General features: G+C 53.4%; 7 protein-coding genes across 7 annotated transcripts; 4 read left to right on the top strand and 3 right to left on the bottom strand.

Moving 5' to 3' along the window:
* Positions 1 to 652: 652 nt before the first annotated feature.
* A1O7_00892 (uncharacterized protein) lies at positions 653 to 2,503 on the top strand (the record flags this gene model as incomplete). Its single annotated transcript, XM_007754933.1, has 3 exons — positions 653 to 799; positions 911 to 1,705; positions 1,757 to 2,503. 3 exons carry the CDS (start codon positions 653 to 655, stop codon positions 2,501 to 2,503), a joined length of 1,689 nt encoding a protein of 562 aa, XP_007753123.1.
* Positions 2,504 to 2,784: 281 nt separating this feature from the next.
* A1O7_00891 (uncharacterized protein) lies at positions 2,785 to 4,358 on the bottom strand (the record flags this gene model as incomplete). The annotated part of the gene is made up of 3 exons (XM_007754932.1): positions 2,785 to 3,513; positions 3,573 to 4,156; positions 4,208 to 4,358. 3 exons carry the CDS (start codon positions 4,356 to 4,358, stop codon positions 2,785 to 2,787), a joined length of 1,464 nt encoding a protein of 487 aa, XP_007753122.1.
* A 1,204-nt stretch (positions 4,359 to 5,562) lies between these two features.
* Positions 5,563 to 6,630, top strand: A1O7_00890 (uncharacterized protein; the record flags this gene model as incomplete). Its single annotated transcript, XM_007754931.1, has 2 exons — positions 5,563 to 6,002; positions 6,069 to 6,630. The coding sequence occupies 2 exons, from the start codon at positions 5,563 to 5,565 to the stop codon at positions 6,628 to 6,630; spliced, it is 1,002 nt and encodes a 333-aa protein (XP_007753121.1).
* An 820-nt stretch (positions 6,631 to 7,450) lies between these two features.
* Positions 7,451 to 8,578, top strand: A1O7_00889 (glycoprotein endopeptidase KAE1; the record flags this gene model as incomplete). Its single annotated transcript, XM_007754930.1, has 1 exon — positions 7,451 to 8,578. One exon carries the CDS (start codon positions 7,451 to 7,453, stop codon positions 8,576 to 8,578), a length of 1,128 nt encoding a protein of 375 aa, XP_007753120.1.
* Positions 8,579 to 9,037: 459 nt separating this feature from the next.
* Positions 9,038 to 10,620, bottom strand: A1O7_00888 (uncharacterized protein; the record flags this gene model as incomplete). The annotated part of the gene is made up of 2 exons (XM_007754929.1): positions 9,038 to 9,656; positions 9,812 to 10,620. The coding sequence occupies 2 exons, from the start codon at positions 10,618 to 10,620 to the stop codon at positions 9,038 to 9,040; spliced, it is 1,428 nt and encodes a 475-aa protein (XP_007753119.1).
* A 592-nt stretch (positions 10,621 to 11,212) lies between these two features.
* Positions 11,213 to 11,839, top strand: A1O7_00887 (uncharacterized protein; the record flags this gene model as incomplete). Its single annotated transcript, XM_007754928.1, has 2 exons — positions 11,213 to 11,377; positions 11,432 to 11,839. Exon 2 carries the CDS (start codon positions 11,546 to 11,548, stop codon positions 11,837 to 11,839), a length of 294 nt encoding a protein of 97 aa, XP_007753118.1. The 5' UTR covers positions 11,213 to 11,377; positions 11,432 to 11,545.
* A 12-nt stretch (positions 11,840 to 11,851) lies between these two features.
* A1O7_00886 (aarF domain-containing kinase) lies at positions 11,852 to 14,267 on the bottom strand (the record flags this gene model as incomplete). The annotated part of the gene is made up of 2 exons (XM_007754927.1): positions 11,852 to 13,189; positions 13,251 to 14,267. 2 exons carry the CDS (start codon positions 14,265 to 14,267, stop codon positions 11,852 to 11,854), a joined length of 2,355 nt encoding a protein of 784 aa, XP_007753117.1.
* Between the last annotated feature and the right edge of the window lie 310 nt (positions 14,268 to 14,577).

Here is a 14,577-nt window from a genome sequence, read left to right as displayed (position 1 = left end):
TCTTTCAAACGAGGAACCTGGTTGGTCGACCGGTGACCGGATGGGGAATCAGGCTCAGCTCGAGACACGGGAGGATCGTGGAGGATGCAGCCCAGGAGCCCCATGGCAGCCGCACATGCTGACTTCACTTGACCATCACTATGATCCGCCGAGTACGGCAAGTCACTGGGCCCGCCAACTGCAAGCCAAACGTCCGCCCGTGCCAATTTCTGTAGGCACCATGGCTCTTGATGGCACGCCTAGAGACGGCAGCCTCCAGGGGCGTTGGCCGCGTCACATAGGTTGCCAATCCAAGTGAATGACCGCCGCTTGCGAAGTCACGGCTCACCCCCGATTCCCTCCCATCCTGCCTTCTTCCGCCCAAATCAACTCGCAGTCCCTTCTGACTTTGCAACCACACGCAGCTTCATCACACAAAGCCACCTTCACAAGGGCACCGCAACGGCAACTCATCAATTTTTAATTTTAGGGTTGCTCAACTAACTGCAACAAACTCCCCTTTCATTTTAAAATAATTTTCAAGCAAAATTGACGAAGCTGCACCTCGATCTGTCGCCGCGACTGCCCCTTGATTTTGGGGTGAGGGCAGAGTGTGCGGCAACACTTCACCTCAACTTCGCTTCACCCTCTCCCATGGGGTTTCACTAAAAAAATGCTACGCGGCCGCGCCACCAGACCCAAAAAACTCAACGCCAAACAAAATGTCCAGATTTTTCGTGAGGATCAGGTTGAATCCCTTCCCGATTACGATACACAACGTTCTGCGATAGAAACCGGCGTCGAAAAGGCCGAAGAATCAGTGAGTCTTTCTTCACCTCCCCATGCTGCCTGACTTTTTGTCGCCGTGTCCTCTTTCGTTCAACTTAGTCATCGAATCTCTTGGCAAAACAAACACTTACGATTTTTGCAGGAATACCATCTTCAACAGGCCATCAAAGCGTCTGAGGTTGCCAAAGCAGATGCAAAGATTAAAGATGCATACATCCCCACGCCACCTACCATTGCGAGCGATGTCAAGTACGACGTCCTCTACCCGAAAGGGTTTCAGCAGCCAGCCACATACATCCGCTCATCAGCCACAGTCGAAGACTGTGCGGGAGTGGCGTATTGCATGGACGAAGAGGATGAGCTTGCTTTGAAATTGATCAATGGCAAGTTGCCTGCTGGTCAGGAAACATGCAGTGAGGACCAGTTCGAAGTGGTCATGAACTTTTTCGAGGAGACCGCTCAGGCGAAACAACCTTTCGCTGCTGTCGATAGTCCTCCCGTCTTACCTTTAGAAGAACTCCAGGACCAGATTGATGATACCGTGCCCTCGTTCGTGAGCAACCTTTCCAGATTTATTTACGAACACTGGCGGACGCGGCGAACAGCCACCGGTAATCGTTCCTTGGCTCCTCGCTTGAAGTTCGAGACTGGTCAGGAGACGGACGACAGCGATCCATATGTTTGCTTCAGACGACGTGAATTGCGACAAATCCGAAAGACCAGGAATCGTGATGCCCAGAGTGCCGAAAAGCTGCGCAAGCTCCGTATGGAGCTGGAGACCGCGAGAGGCATGCTGCTGATGGTCAAGAGAAGAGAACAGCTTCGTAAAGAAACTCTCGAGATTGATCGACTTGTTTTCGAACAGCGACTGGCGCTTCGCGACACTAAGAGAAAGTTGGGCGTCAAGGGGGATGAGGATCTCCTCATCAATCAAAAGGTACGGCAAATGCTGCTCAGTCAACGGACAAATCACTCACCTTTTTCTCAGAAGCAGAAGATCCCTCAAGGCATGACGCCCAACCAGGCCGCCATCGCTCAGCAACTCAGAATGCCCATGGCACCTGGGCCTGGTCCCGAACTCCGTACTCTCGAGGATGTTGCTGCCGTCAGAGAACGAGAGATTCAACGAGAGATCCAGACGAACATCGAGAAACATATTCGGTGGAATGAAGGGTTCGTTGACAAGACAATGGCGCCCCTTACCCCTGAGCTCGAGGACGATTATCCTTCGCCTGGGGAACATTTCCGTGAGGCGATGGCCGCGACTGAATATCTGCCTACACCTCCGGCTAGTATCTCGGATGAAGAGTCGCAGGAGTTGCCGAATGGAACTGAGGTGGTCATGAAGGATGTATCTCGACCTTCGACGCCTTTCCGGTATGCCAGTCCAGCGGACGAGGAGACCGTCAGTCATATGCCTTCCTTTAGGCGGCGAATAGGTCGTGGTGGACGAATATTGATCGATCGGAGACTGCCTCGTGCCGGACGAGGTTCATTGAGAGAAGACGATCGATGGAGATATGATTCGCCTGACGAGAACGATTTCTCTGACGAAGAGCGGACTTTCCCCGACCTGACCTTTGCTCGCATGTCACAGCGAGCCTACCTCATCGGCAGTAGTCGACCATCGGAGAAGACAGCGTTGCTGACAGCCAGAAAGCCGCAGTCCGATATCGCCGGTCCCAGTCATTCTTCACCTGCGGGGCATACCCAGGCGACCCCTACTCCTTCTTGACCGTGTCGTTCTTGTTGTTGGATATCCACTTTTTTCGTCTCAACGAGAGTACGATTCACAAGACTCTCTCAAAGAGCCCGACTACCCTTGGGCTCTGTCAGTGTTGCGACAGACGCAGACGCCACATTTATGGACTGTACGATGACATCGATCGATGGGTCCGATTGAGAGCCAGCCGTTGGACGATACAACAAAGCTGTGCTGTGAGTGGTGGTGACCAGACTTGTACATATTTTAGTGAGGCCAGCGCCTCCCAATGGAAAAGACAAGCCCGACATTGATCACGGGCCTCTTTCTCTCCGTGCAGTTTTCTTCGGTCTCGAACTGGGGCCGTGGTCGGACGCTCGTTTAGTGGAGGCTGAAGCCATCTCCGCTGTTTCGCCTGCAATATGATCTTGGCAGAGGCGAAGAAGCTGGTGTAGAATCTCCTTTTCTCCGATCCTCACCTTCAAGGCCATCGTGTATCGAGGCTCACTGCAGCCGGATTCGACCAGCAACTGCTTCGATTCAGCCGTGCCTAGTGCTCCCAGGGCGGACCTGTCAGCGTCGAGGGAAGTCGCGTACTCAGAGAGTCTTTTTGTCAGCACGGCTTGTAGCAGCGCCGCCTCTTTGATTGTGACAGACTCCTCGGGCTTTTTGACGGTCTCCGTACACAATGCTCGCAGGAGCATGTGTATTTGTCCCGGTATAGCATCCTCTAGCTTTTTCACATCCACTGAAGGGCGCGGGATAGCATAGCCGTCATCGATAAGGCCCAGCTCCTCGAGTTGCTCTTCACGTTTCAGCCAGGCTGCATCTTTGATGCCGTGCTTTTTGCCGGCAACTTCGAGGAATAGGTCATGGGAGATTTCCACGACGTCATATTGAGCATAGTTATCTGTAATGTAGCCGTACATGCGGAGGAGGTCTGATCGAGGCAGGGGACCATAGTCGTTGAATATCTGCTCGCCTGCTTTGATCGGTTTGGTGGACTTCATAATGAGGTAGTCAGGTTCTTGGAAGAGACGAGCCTGCACAAAATCACAAGTCAGCTTTCAGAGAGCCAACAACTATGACACATACAACGCACATTGTTTCGATCAGCATCTGCGTTGAGCATGTCAGCAAAAGGCACCATGCCCTTGGAAGGCTCGTCTTCGTCGTCTTCCTCAAACTCGTCGTCGGAGTCGTTATCTCTGTCGTCCTTCTCGTCGTCTCTGTCGATATCGAAGGCATAGGCCATAATCAAGCTTCCAGCCATATGAGCGAGTTTGATCAACTCTGTCGTCTTTTCCGACTCGTTTTGGCCAGCCACACCAAACAAGTCCGAGTGTGAGAGCATGACTGGGATTATGGTGTCTTTCCAATTTTCTTCGGCTTGATCTCGTCCAATCTTGCCGATTACGGCGCTCGCTTGCAATGCCTCAAGTTCTGCTTTGTTCCAGAACATCAGACTGTCGAAGAAGGTGGGGAGTACTTTAAAGTAAGGGTACCATGGCGATTTCTCGTTCCGGAGATATTCGTAAATGACGGTGACTATCAATGGCGGCCACGCTCCTGTCTCGTTTAGAGGCTCAAGCACTGTGGAGGGGATGCTGGAGGTGGTGGTTGCAAGCACAAGTGATCTGGGGATAGCGAAGAGTTCTTCGTCTTCTTCGATGTCCTCAGTTGCGACTGAAGAGGACGATCAGCAAAAGGCTTACGGTCAAGACGCAGAAGGCATACCAGCTCCTCTTCCCGCATTGCCACTTCTGAGATCCTTCAGTTGCACCTTTGAACTTAGCCGAGTCCCGTCAGCCGACTTGAACCATTTGACAAAGTCAGCGGTCGCCTGGGCGAACTCGGGCAGATCAGCAGGCTGTGCTGGCTCTGCCATAATCACAGAGTCAGCGACGAAAAGAAAACTCTGCCAGAATTAACAGGACAAAAAAAATCGGTAAGTATGGAGTAGTCGTGCTGGATGGGGAGAATGCATAGTGGGATGAGGGAATGGCTGATCGCAGGGCCAAGGCCGGATTAAGTTGTGCCCATCTCCGATTGGCTGGTCCATTCACCACGACTTGAGCGACTGTTGCGTTCTCGTACCTCGTACTGTACCGTGTGCAACTTTCCATCATCACCCAATTGCTTATCTGTCCGCACACACCGAACGAAGTACTCCATACGGTATACTAACTATACCTTGTAGACATCAGTGGCAAAGAGTACCAATGTGATACCCGCGAGAGGACATCAAAGGTCAGCCAGGGATACAAACTTGTCCTGCTTGTTGGATACCCGCCAACGCGAGCAAGTTTGGTAGTATCCCTTCCCATGCTCATCTAGTCAGGGCCTTTGTCTGCCACCGCTATACTGGTATCTGGCGCTGTGGTTCCTCCCATTTCTCCCTCCGCAGCATATAGTGCCGACTTATCGCTTTCCATCCGTCGACGTTCCGCACAGTTCTAGATCAGAGATGCAGCCGGGCCAAGAACAAGACTCGGAGCCGGAACTGACCTCCTGAACTGCCAAGCAAGATGCCCTTTCCACCTGAGACTTGAAGTGTTCCATCATCGCCGGCTACCCCCATCCACCCTTTCAAGGCGGCTTCCGACACATCGAATCCGGGGTAGGTACCTGTCAGGCCGAACATCTTTGGCAGCCAAAAGAGCTTCCAAGCTTTCCAAGAACTCTTGACTGTTTGGGATATGTCGCTCATCACCAGTGAACGGTTCTGATCAGCCGTGGTCCAGAGCTAGATCTCCTTTTTGGCATTTGCTTGCTCGCTAAGTCTGAAGCTGGATATGTTGCGGACCTTTGCAGGCCCTGCGGTCTGCGCATGGATGGGCGCCTCTCCCCTCCTATTCCAAGGCTATTGAGGATTTTCAAGTTTGTTCAAAAGGATTGATGGTGGCGCGAAAGGCTGAACGTCCCACTCCTCCTTCACCGTTCTCTCCTCTCGTTTCTGTTTTTGCTCTTTAACCTCTTACCTCTCATCGACGGTACTACATTAGGGCCGCGGAGTGCTCACTTTTGAAAACCACGTGGTCAAGTTCTCATCAACAACCGTCATTGCACTCAGCGCCCACCTCACCTGCAAGATGGCGACTCGAGGCTACGAGATCACAGGTCCCCTCCAACGCTCCCGGTCCAACTACTACAAACCACCGGCCCAAACTTCCTACGAAAGCGACTTGTACATGGACGAGAAGATGGGTTATCAGACCCAAACCACCACCATTCCTGCTCCACTGAACACAAGGAGGGATCCTTTGGCAACAACAAACGCACCACCACCTGTTCCTCCACCACCGAAATTCGAAGATGCGACCATGGTTACCATACCTGCAGACATGTTCGACCGCATGTTCCTGCAGGCCCAGGATCAGGCTAAGCCGCATGTTGGAACCAGTGGAAGTCATCATAGACAATTTGCGAACCCTACGCCCCTCAGTATCGTGGGTTTTCTCCTCGCGCTGAGTCCATTGAGCTGCGACTTGATGGGCTGGCGAGGTGCGGGTGGAAATGGAGCTGCGTCGATGTAGGTTGCTTCCTCTCCTCGTCCTGCCTTTCTGTTCCTCACGACTGACGATTCGATCTTTCACAGCGGGGCATACTTCTTCATTGGTGGCGTGTTGATGCTTCTCGGTGGCTTCCTCGAATATCTCGCGGGCCCCGCCAACACTTTCCCCTTCGTGGTCTTCGCTTCCTTTGGTGGCTTCTGGATGTCATATGGCGCCACTTTAGTCCCTTTCTTTAACGCCTTTGGGGCGTATTCGCCTTCCACCGATGATGACGATATCCAGCTCGGCCTAGCAACGAAAGGCTTTAATGCCTCGTTCGGCTTCTTCATGCTTTTCATGGCGGTGCTGTGTCTTGTGTATCTGATCTGTGCTCTACGCACGAACGCCGTATTTTGCGTCATCTTCGCCGGCTTGTTTGTCGGCTTCGTCTTCCTCACCGCGACATTTTGGTTCGTGGCGGAAGGAAACGCGACTGCGAGTAGGATGCTGTACCTGGGTGGCGCGAGTTTCTTCCTTAGCTGTATGGCTGGCTGGTACTTGTTGTTTGCGCTGTTGTTTGTTGCAGTGGACTTCCCGCTTCGGTTGCCTCTGGTCGACCTTGGTGGATGGGTCAGAGGCTACGAAGAAAAGAAGAAAGCTTTCTGATGGGTTACGGGGCGATGCATAAAGCAACGAATATACTGACGAGCAAAATTCAAACACGATCTGCGGTCTCTCAGGGGGACATTCTGTATAAGCACGACGTACTGTAACACTACAATGCTCTGATCAATCCGGAATATATCTACAGCGAAATCTGGACGACTAAAAAGCACCCCGCGTTCGAGATTCTCGAGTTGAATTCTAGATATAAGCAGAGTGACGGGACAGACGAGAACTCAGTTCCGCTTCGAGGTATTTTACAAGTGCTGGCTCACAGCAACATGCTTGACTGCTTTTTGACTACTGGCTTGCATTCATTGTCCCTGTCTGACAAAATGCTCAGCCGTATTGACTTTATTCACGATTTCGCTCGCCATCCCTGCACGTCAGAGCCTCGAACGACTGTTCTTTCAAGCGGTCCAGTCAATCATAATTAATTAGCTGATTCCGCGATTCAGAAACAAGAATTATTGTGTGTCAGGGACTTGTCCGCTCCGCTCACATCAACGTTAGCTCAATCAACGGTACTTCCGAAGACTGTCGTGGGGCATTCGATTTCTCATCCTCCTTGAGACTGTCACTTTTGCAAACCCTGTGACGACGCCATCACCCAACCACTCCAGACATAAAGAGTCGCCAGTCCAAAGCAAGGGGACACTGATACCGTGAGGCCGCTGCTGGTAGGTGGAACATCGAGGGAGGCGCATTCTGCCTGGGCCCATTCCGCCTCTACATAGGAGTGGCCAATTCCAGCGAGAAATATTTGGTGTAAAACGCAACACGACCAAGCATTCAATATCATTCTCCTCCATCGACATCCACCATGCCCATAGCCCTCGGCCTCGAAGGCTCGGCCAACAAACTCGGCGTCGGGCTCATCTACCACTCGGGCATCCCGAACATTACAACCTCCACCCACCCATCAAAGCAACCTCAATCACAATCACAACCCGAAGTCCGCATCCTCTCCAACATCCGCCACACCTACCACGCCCCCCCCGGAGCGGGCTTCCTCCCCAAAGACACGGCCCTGCACCACCGCAGCCACGTGACGGCCCTCGTCCACCAGGCCCTCAAGGAAGCCAACCTCACCCCCGCCGACCTGGACTGCATCTGCTACACGCGCGGCCCCGGGATGGGCGCCCCCTTACAGAGCGTCGCCCTCGCGGCACGCACATTGGCTCTACTTTGGCAGAAACCTCTCGTCGGCGTCAACCACTGCATAGGCCACATCGAGATGGGCCGGAGCATCACGGGCGCGACCAACCCCGTGGTCCTGTACGTGAGCGGCGGCAACACGCAGGTAATCGCGTATTCGACGCAGCGGTACCGCATCTTCGGCGAGACGCTGGACATCGCCGTGGGCAACGCGCTCGACCGGTTCGCGCGCACGCTGGCGATCCCCAACGATCCCGCGCCGGGGTACAACATTGAGCAGATGGCCAAGGCGGCGGCGCGTGGCGAGAGAGAGCCGATCCTGGTGGACCTGCCCTACGCCGTCAAGGGGATGGACTGTTCATTTAGCGGGATCCTCGCGCGGGTTGACGAGCTGGCCGTGGCGTGTCTGCGCGGCAAGCTCGTCGACGCAGCTAGTGGACAAAAAGTCACGCCCGAGGACCTGTGCTTCAGTCTGCAGGAGACGGTGTTTGCCATGCTCGTCGAAATCACGGAGCGGGCGATGGCGCATGTGGGTTCAGCCCAGGTCCTTATCGTGGGTGGCGTCGGGTGTAATGAGCGCCTACAAGAAATGATGGGCCAGATGGCGCGGTCGAGGGGCGGCGATGTCTACGCGACGGACGAGCGGTTCTGTATCGACAATGGCATCATGATTGCTCATGCTGGACTGTTGGAATTTCTGAGTGGGGATAAGAAGGGGATACAGCTAAAAGACAGCACTTGTACACAGCGGTTCAGGACGGATGATGTGTTTGTCAGGTGGAGGGATGACTGAGTCGAGTTGGTCCGGGCTTGCAATTGATGTTGACATGCTATACGAAGAAAGAGCGATTGATGACCAAACGAAAGAAATTCTATCATTTGACTATGTCAAGAAGAGTAGAGTGGTTTTGTCCTTTGTCCCCGTTCTATCAAATCGCCTGGAGCTCCTGTTCTTCTATTTGTTCGTAGGCGGTCATACAGAAGTTGCAATATGCAAGATTTGCTGCCACCGTGCCCGTGACAACGAACAAGTCAATGTGACGCGATAGGTTTGTGGCCACACTAGCCAACCTCAGCACAGTACAGCACATCCCATTCGTCGTGGAGTCCCAGGTCATGAACAGTGACACATATCCACCAAGTGGCCGAAGAAGAGAAATGTCCCCCGGTGGCTACTATTGATCGATCTGGATCGCCTTCGGCACGGGCTTGAACGAGATCGTGGTTACATACTGTGCGGAATCAGTACTGATCAAGAACTCTCAAGGAAACCTGAACCCACCTTCTTCTTGTACCTCGTAGTAACACTCGTCGCAAGCACCCCGTTCTTCACGCTGCTCGTCATAAGGTGATTTAGAACAGTATGATTCGGCAATGTCAAGACGCTATTATCGTCCTTGACAGGCAAGATACCGTTCAGAATCGACCGGCTCAGAAACAGTGGCAGAGCTGGGGGATGGCCGAACTCCGAGATACACGCAGATGCCGCCTTGTACTTTGGTTCTTCTTCGTCCAAGTCGATGTCGATCAAGTAAGGCGGAATGAGTTGACGCCAGTCACCTGCTGGGATCTCTTCGAGCTGAAGCTCAGAGAAGTCGGAGTCTTCGGGCGTTTGCTGCCCGGAGGTGGCTTGTTCACTTTGTTCCTCGGGCGCAAGAAGAACCGTTGACTTGGTCCCCGGTTGAGCGCTCTCGCGACGTGGCTTGGAGATGTCCTCGGTCGCGATCTCGATGTAGTTGACGAGGAAATTGTTGAAGTCCACGGCGGTCGGCAGCTCTGAGCTGGTGACCATCTCGCCGTCCACCACAAACTTAAGATGGTGGGTTCCAGAAGGAAGGTTGATGGTGGTAAACATGCCGGGACCATTCTTTCTACAATATAGAGTCAGCAAAGATCGCAGAGGCAGAAAAACTAGGAAGTTCTTCCCCATGTAGGGCACGACATCCCCGGGTTGGTATGGACTCGGTCAAAATTCCAACACCCATCCGAGACGTTGAACAAAGAAAACCGGCTATGGAAGGCATACCTCGGATGTAGTCTATATTTCTTTTCCCAGTTGGCAAAAGTACCTGTCACGTAGACCTTGTTGCCGCCTTGATTCCATTCGATGACCGTAGGCGTAGTCTGGGTCGTCGATTGGACTGCATAAGGCTGCAGTTCGTCACCGACCTCGTCCTCGGACTGCGTGTTGGTGCTCAACATGGAACTTCTTCGTCTTGTGTGCGGCTCTGCAATAGCGAGGGGGCCATCGGTCTCAAAGAGAGGCACATCGGCATCACTACTTTTGTCTACTGGCATCAGCGTAGGCGAGTCGGGTATAGGTACATCGGCGATCGGGAGAGGAAGACGAGGCGGTCGGAGTTGGGCAACAGGAGCATATCGTCGGTCGTCGTAGGGTTGACTGTGCGCAATAGGTCGCTCGTCGAAACGATCCTCGTCCTGCTTGCTCTTCGATATGGGAACATCCAGGGGAGTGGCAGGCTGAGGCACAGCAAGTGGTTGTTGAGTGGGAGGTTGCGGTTTGGGTCGATGCTCCAACTCATTCTTCTTTTCCTTTGACTTCCTCGAGGATGACCGCTCTACCCGTCCGGCCTTGGCACTTTCCGGAGAAGCAGCCTGCAAATATTGTTGCAGTTGTGGCTTCTCGAGATTATGGGAGGTGGTCTGGGCAACAGCGGTGTCCTTGGTCGCAGCAGCATCGACAGGAGCGCCGCGACCTTGAGAAAGGGCTTGAATCGAGATCCGGCGATTTATCTTGCGGTCTTTCTCGGCCTGGGGTGTCCCAGACCTAGAGCTCGAGCTCTTCTTGTCTTCGGAGGACTGTTGATTGCCCATCGTGATTGTTGTGTTGCGGAAATGTCGAAGTGTCGTGCGACACGATTTAGTCGGGAATGGCCGGTTGGGGAAATGGAGGGAAGAGCCGCTGTCAAGGAGATAGGAAGTCGGAGCGAAATCTGGTAGGCTCCAGGTAGATGAGCATGTATACAGACACTGGGAGATGGTAAAGAATGTAAGCCAAATCGACCGACTTTGACTTTGTGGAAATGAATCCGAGCTCCGGTGACGGTGAAGTTTAAGGCCTCGAGGGCAAGAGCAGAAGAGGGGTGGGTTAAGAGAGGCTGAACTGACTTTGGCATGATGAGTGGGCGTAGAGACCCTTGAAAAGAGAGCCTAATTTCAGGAACAATTGCGGGGAGAAGGCGTCATTGTTGGCTGACTTGCGGCTCAACACGAGCGGGCGACATTCACAGGTTGCTCAAGGTGTTGTGCCCGGTACGAGTCCCATTTATCACCACTACTACCACCTACAGAGGTCGATCGAGTGCATCATGCATCTAGCTGTCATGCTTCCCAAAATACGCCGACGATGAATACTACCGCCAGCCACTCAGCTTGGGTGCATGCGTTCGCTGTGTCGTATCTCGCGCTCTCTGCGGCAACAACACTCCTCTCCTACGCGCTTTATCCGATCGTCCGACTGTTGGCGGTGCTATGGTACATTCTAGCTTGTCTATCAAATCCATTTATATACCTCGCCGGAGTGGTAATAAAAGTCGCGTCAATCCCATGGCGCATATTCGCAGCTTTCGAGGTCTGTAGACCCAAAAACACCTCAAATCTGCAGGAACTAATAGCTCCTATACAGCCACTCTGGTACTTCCTCGGTAGCGCAGTCTTCATAGGCCTGTTACTCGCACTAATCTTACACTTCACCCTCCGCGCCATTGTCGTTGTCTTCCGCATTGACAAGCAACCCGCCATGAAGCCGATTCCACCTAGAGGTCATGACGCAATATCGTACAGGAAGGCAAGAGAAGAGAAGAGGAGGAGACAGCTTGAGGAACAACAGAGACTGGCGACACAGGCCAGACTGATTGCCTCACAACCGCTGTTACAAGAAGTCGTGCGGGAAGCCAGAAAAATGCCATTGACCACGCCGCCAGGGCCATTGAGCCCAGTCAGTCCTACCAACACCCTACCAGCACGGCCAGGACTGTTGCAGGAGACGATTCTGGAACACAGCGAAGAAGACGACGATGACTCGGTCTTTTAAGCGAACGCGCCATCACCGTAAGCCAGCTTTGGTGAGCGCCTTCGCGAACAACTCCTTGCAGCGCACGCGGCTGCCCAACCTGGCGCATAACAGGAAAGCCCCGCTCAGTTTGCGATGCAGGCTGTACGTCTCCTCGGGTGGAGGTGCGAGTCGCTCCCTCAGCATGACTGGAATCAATTCTCGTACACGGTCGGTGATTGTCTGGTCCTGAAAGTCATAGACATCGGGACTGAAGTCCATGAACGGTTCAGCCAGAGTCATGACAGAGTCGATGTGAGCGTTGTACATGGCCTTCGATTCATAGCCAGTAAGGTAGCCCAGCTGTACGGATAGGTCTCCGCACGCCTTTCTGTCCTTTCTCGAGGCCGCCATGAGAGTCTTGACGTACAAGTTGATGAAGCGCTCTGGGAATTCCCGTGATGCACCAAAGTCCAAGAGTTCCAGCTTGTTCGTCTTTGCGTTGTAAAGAAAGTTCGTCCAGTTGGGGTCCGTCTGCATGTATCTGAACTCGGTAATCTCTCGCAGACAAAGTCGAAGAATCTGCGAGCCAATCCAGTCTTTCTGCTCCTGCGTGAAGTTCTGGACTCTGGTGACTGGGATTCCGTCCATCCGCTCCATCGTCAAGACTCGCTCTCCCGACGCTTCATCAATGATCTCTGGCACGGCGAAGACGACCTTCTCGTCTGCCAACAGTCTGCCAAATCGTTTAGCTGCATCTGCCTCGCGGACGTAGTCGCATTCCCAAGCGAGCTCTGTTCGGGCATTCGCTATGGTCTTCTCAAGGTACAGGCCCTTGGGCAAGAGACGAGACGCGCTGAGCAGTAAAGAAAGGTTATTAAGGTCAGATGAGATCGAGTCCGCCACACCCGGGTACTGGACTTTGACGGCAACTCTCCTCCCATCCTGCAGCACGGCACCATGGACTTGTCCAATTGACGCAGCAGCCATCGGCCGCTCATCAAACTGCTGAAACAATTTGTCCCGCCAATTCGGACCTAGATCAGCAGCAATCACCGCGTCACGCTGCGACGCAGGCATGTAATCGGCACTATCCTGGACACGTTGAAGCACATCATGAATGGGCTTGGGAAGCAGCTTGGAGTCTTGAAAGCTCATCATTTGGCCTAGCTTGAGGGCAGCGCCTCTCATTTTGGACAACTTGGCAACAAGACGTTCCATGTTTGCCGCACTCAGCATCAGAGAGCCATTGGCTCCTCCTGAGCGGCTGATGCTTTCGCTCACTGCGCCAAAAGCCATGGATGCGGCCAGCCCTCCGAACTCGAAGATGCGGCCCACTCGTGAGGAGGGCACTTTTGACTCCCGCATCTGGTAGGGTTGCTGTTGCTGGGTCTAGGGCATCTGTCAGTCTGATCAGTTCAGCAAAGCACAATCTTGGGCCAGGTAGACTCACATTGATTTTCTGGACATCCTTGGCCAGGTCAGCACCAAGCTGCTTGAGGCTCTCTGTATCTGTGTCAGATGCCTTTTGATGCCTAATAGTCATGGTGTGGAAGTTGCGAGGCCGTCTAGTCGAGGCTGGATGCACCCCAGGCTGAACACCACCAGGAGCGTACTGGGCTTTCTGCGCAAACATTCTAGCGTGTTTGGGATTGTGGAAGATCTGAGACAGCTGTTCTTCCGAAGGCTCATCCGCAGCCACCTCTCGAGTTGAGCCGTGGTAATACACGTCGGCATTGAGGCCAGGCTCGATGTGTGAATCTCCTTCCTGAACATCGTTTTCTGTTGTGGGTACTCGGACTCGAGGCAATGCTGACAAGACAGGCGTCACACTGTCGGGCGGCTGGTAGAACACATCCTGCTCTTGCTCCACGCCAAACTCTTTGGCAGAGTCTTCTGCCGAGGGCGGTTCAGCGGTCTGCGCAGGGATTGGGTCTTCGTTTCTGGCTTGGTTGGGGGCGAGAGACTCGGCGGGCGTGAACCCTGATATATTGGGCTTTGTAGACGATTGGAAGTGTATATCTTGAGCCCCTTGTGACTCGACTGGATGCTGCGCTGTTTCTCCCGCGGGCACCTTGTTGAATGTCATACCGTCACCGGCCTCGCCTCCTATCGCACTGTCCTGCGGTGGAATTGTGCCATCCGGGAGCGGCGCCCTGTCTGCCTGTGCTTGTTCGACATTCAGATCTCCACTGGCGGCAGACTCGGTTGCTGTGTTCTCAGCTGAAGGCTTGTAGAAATGGTCCTGCAGGATACCCTCTTTCTGCGGTTTCGAAGAAGACTGGGATGAAGCAAATCGTGACACTGCCGTAGATAGAATAGGTAACCCTTTCCTCCGGACGGCTTTTGCAATAGAGGATGACTGGCTATACACCTTGGCCTGACCGAACCGAATGTCGAAGTGCTTGACAGCGATGTTCTTGGAAACACTCAAAAGCGCAATCGCATCGAGTATCCGCTTGCCGGACATGGTGACGGAGGATGGTGATGGGTCGGAGACCCTGAGAGCTCTCAAGAAGACATCTACTGCCAGAGGAAAACAGAGATTCCGGCGTCCTTTCTCTTCATGTGTGATTAGCAAACGGAGTCTGAAGTGACGCGGCACGACTGTAATTAATTACAGGAAAGAGGATTTGGATGCGATCATCGACCTGGAGAAAGTACAGTAGCTTCACGTTTCCCCACATGGCTGTTTAGCTTCATGCCACAATGTGCATAATCCGCTGTCACCCACGTATATACGCTCATCTTGCGTGCCATGGAGCCGGGAACTTGCGAAT

Source organism: Cladophialophora yegresii (genome assembly GCF_000585515.1).
Source record: "Cladophialophora yegresii CBS 114405 chromosome Unknown aczIN-supercont1.1, whole genome shotgun sequence".
Taxonomy (NCBI): Eukaryota; Fungi; Ascomycota; class Eurotiomycetes; order Chaetothyriales; family Herpotrichiellaceae; genus Cladophialophora; species Cladophialophora yegresii.
This window is presented reverse-complemented; position numbering and strand designations above follow the sequence as displayed.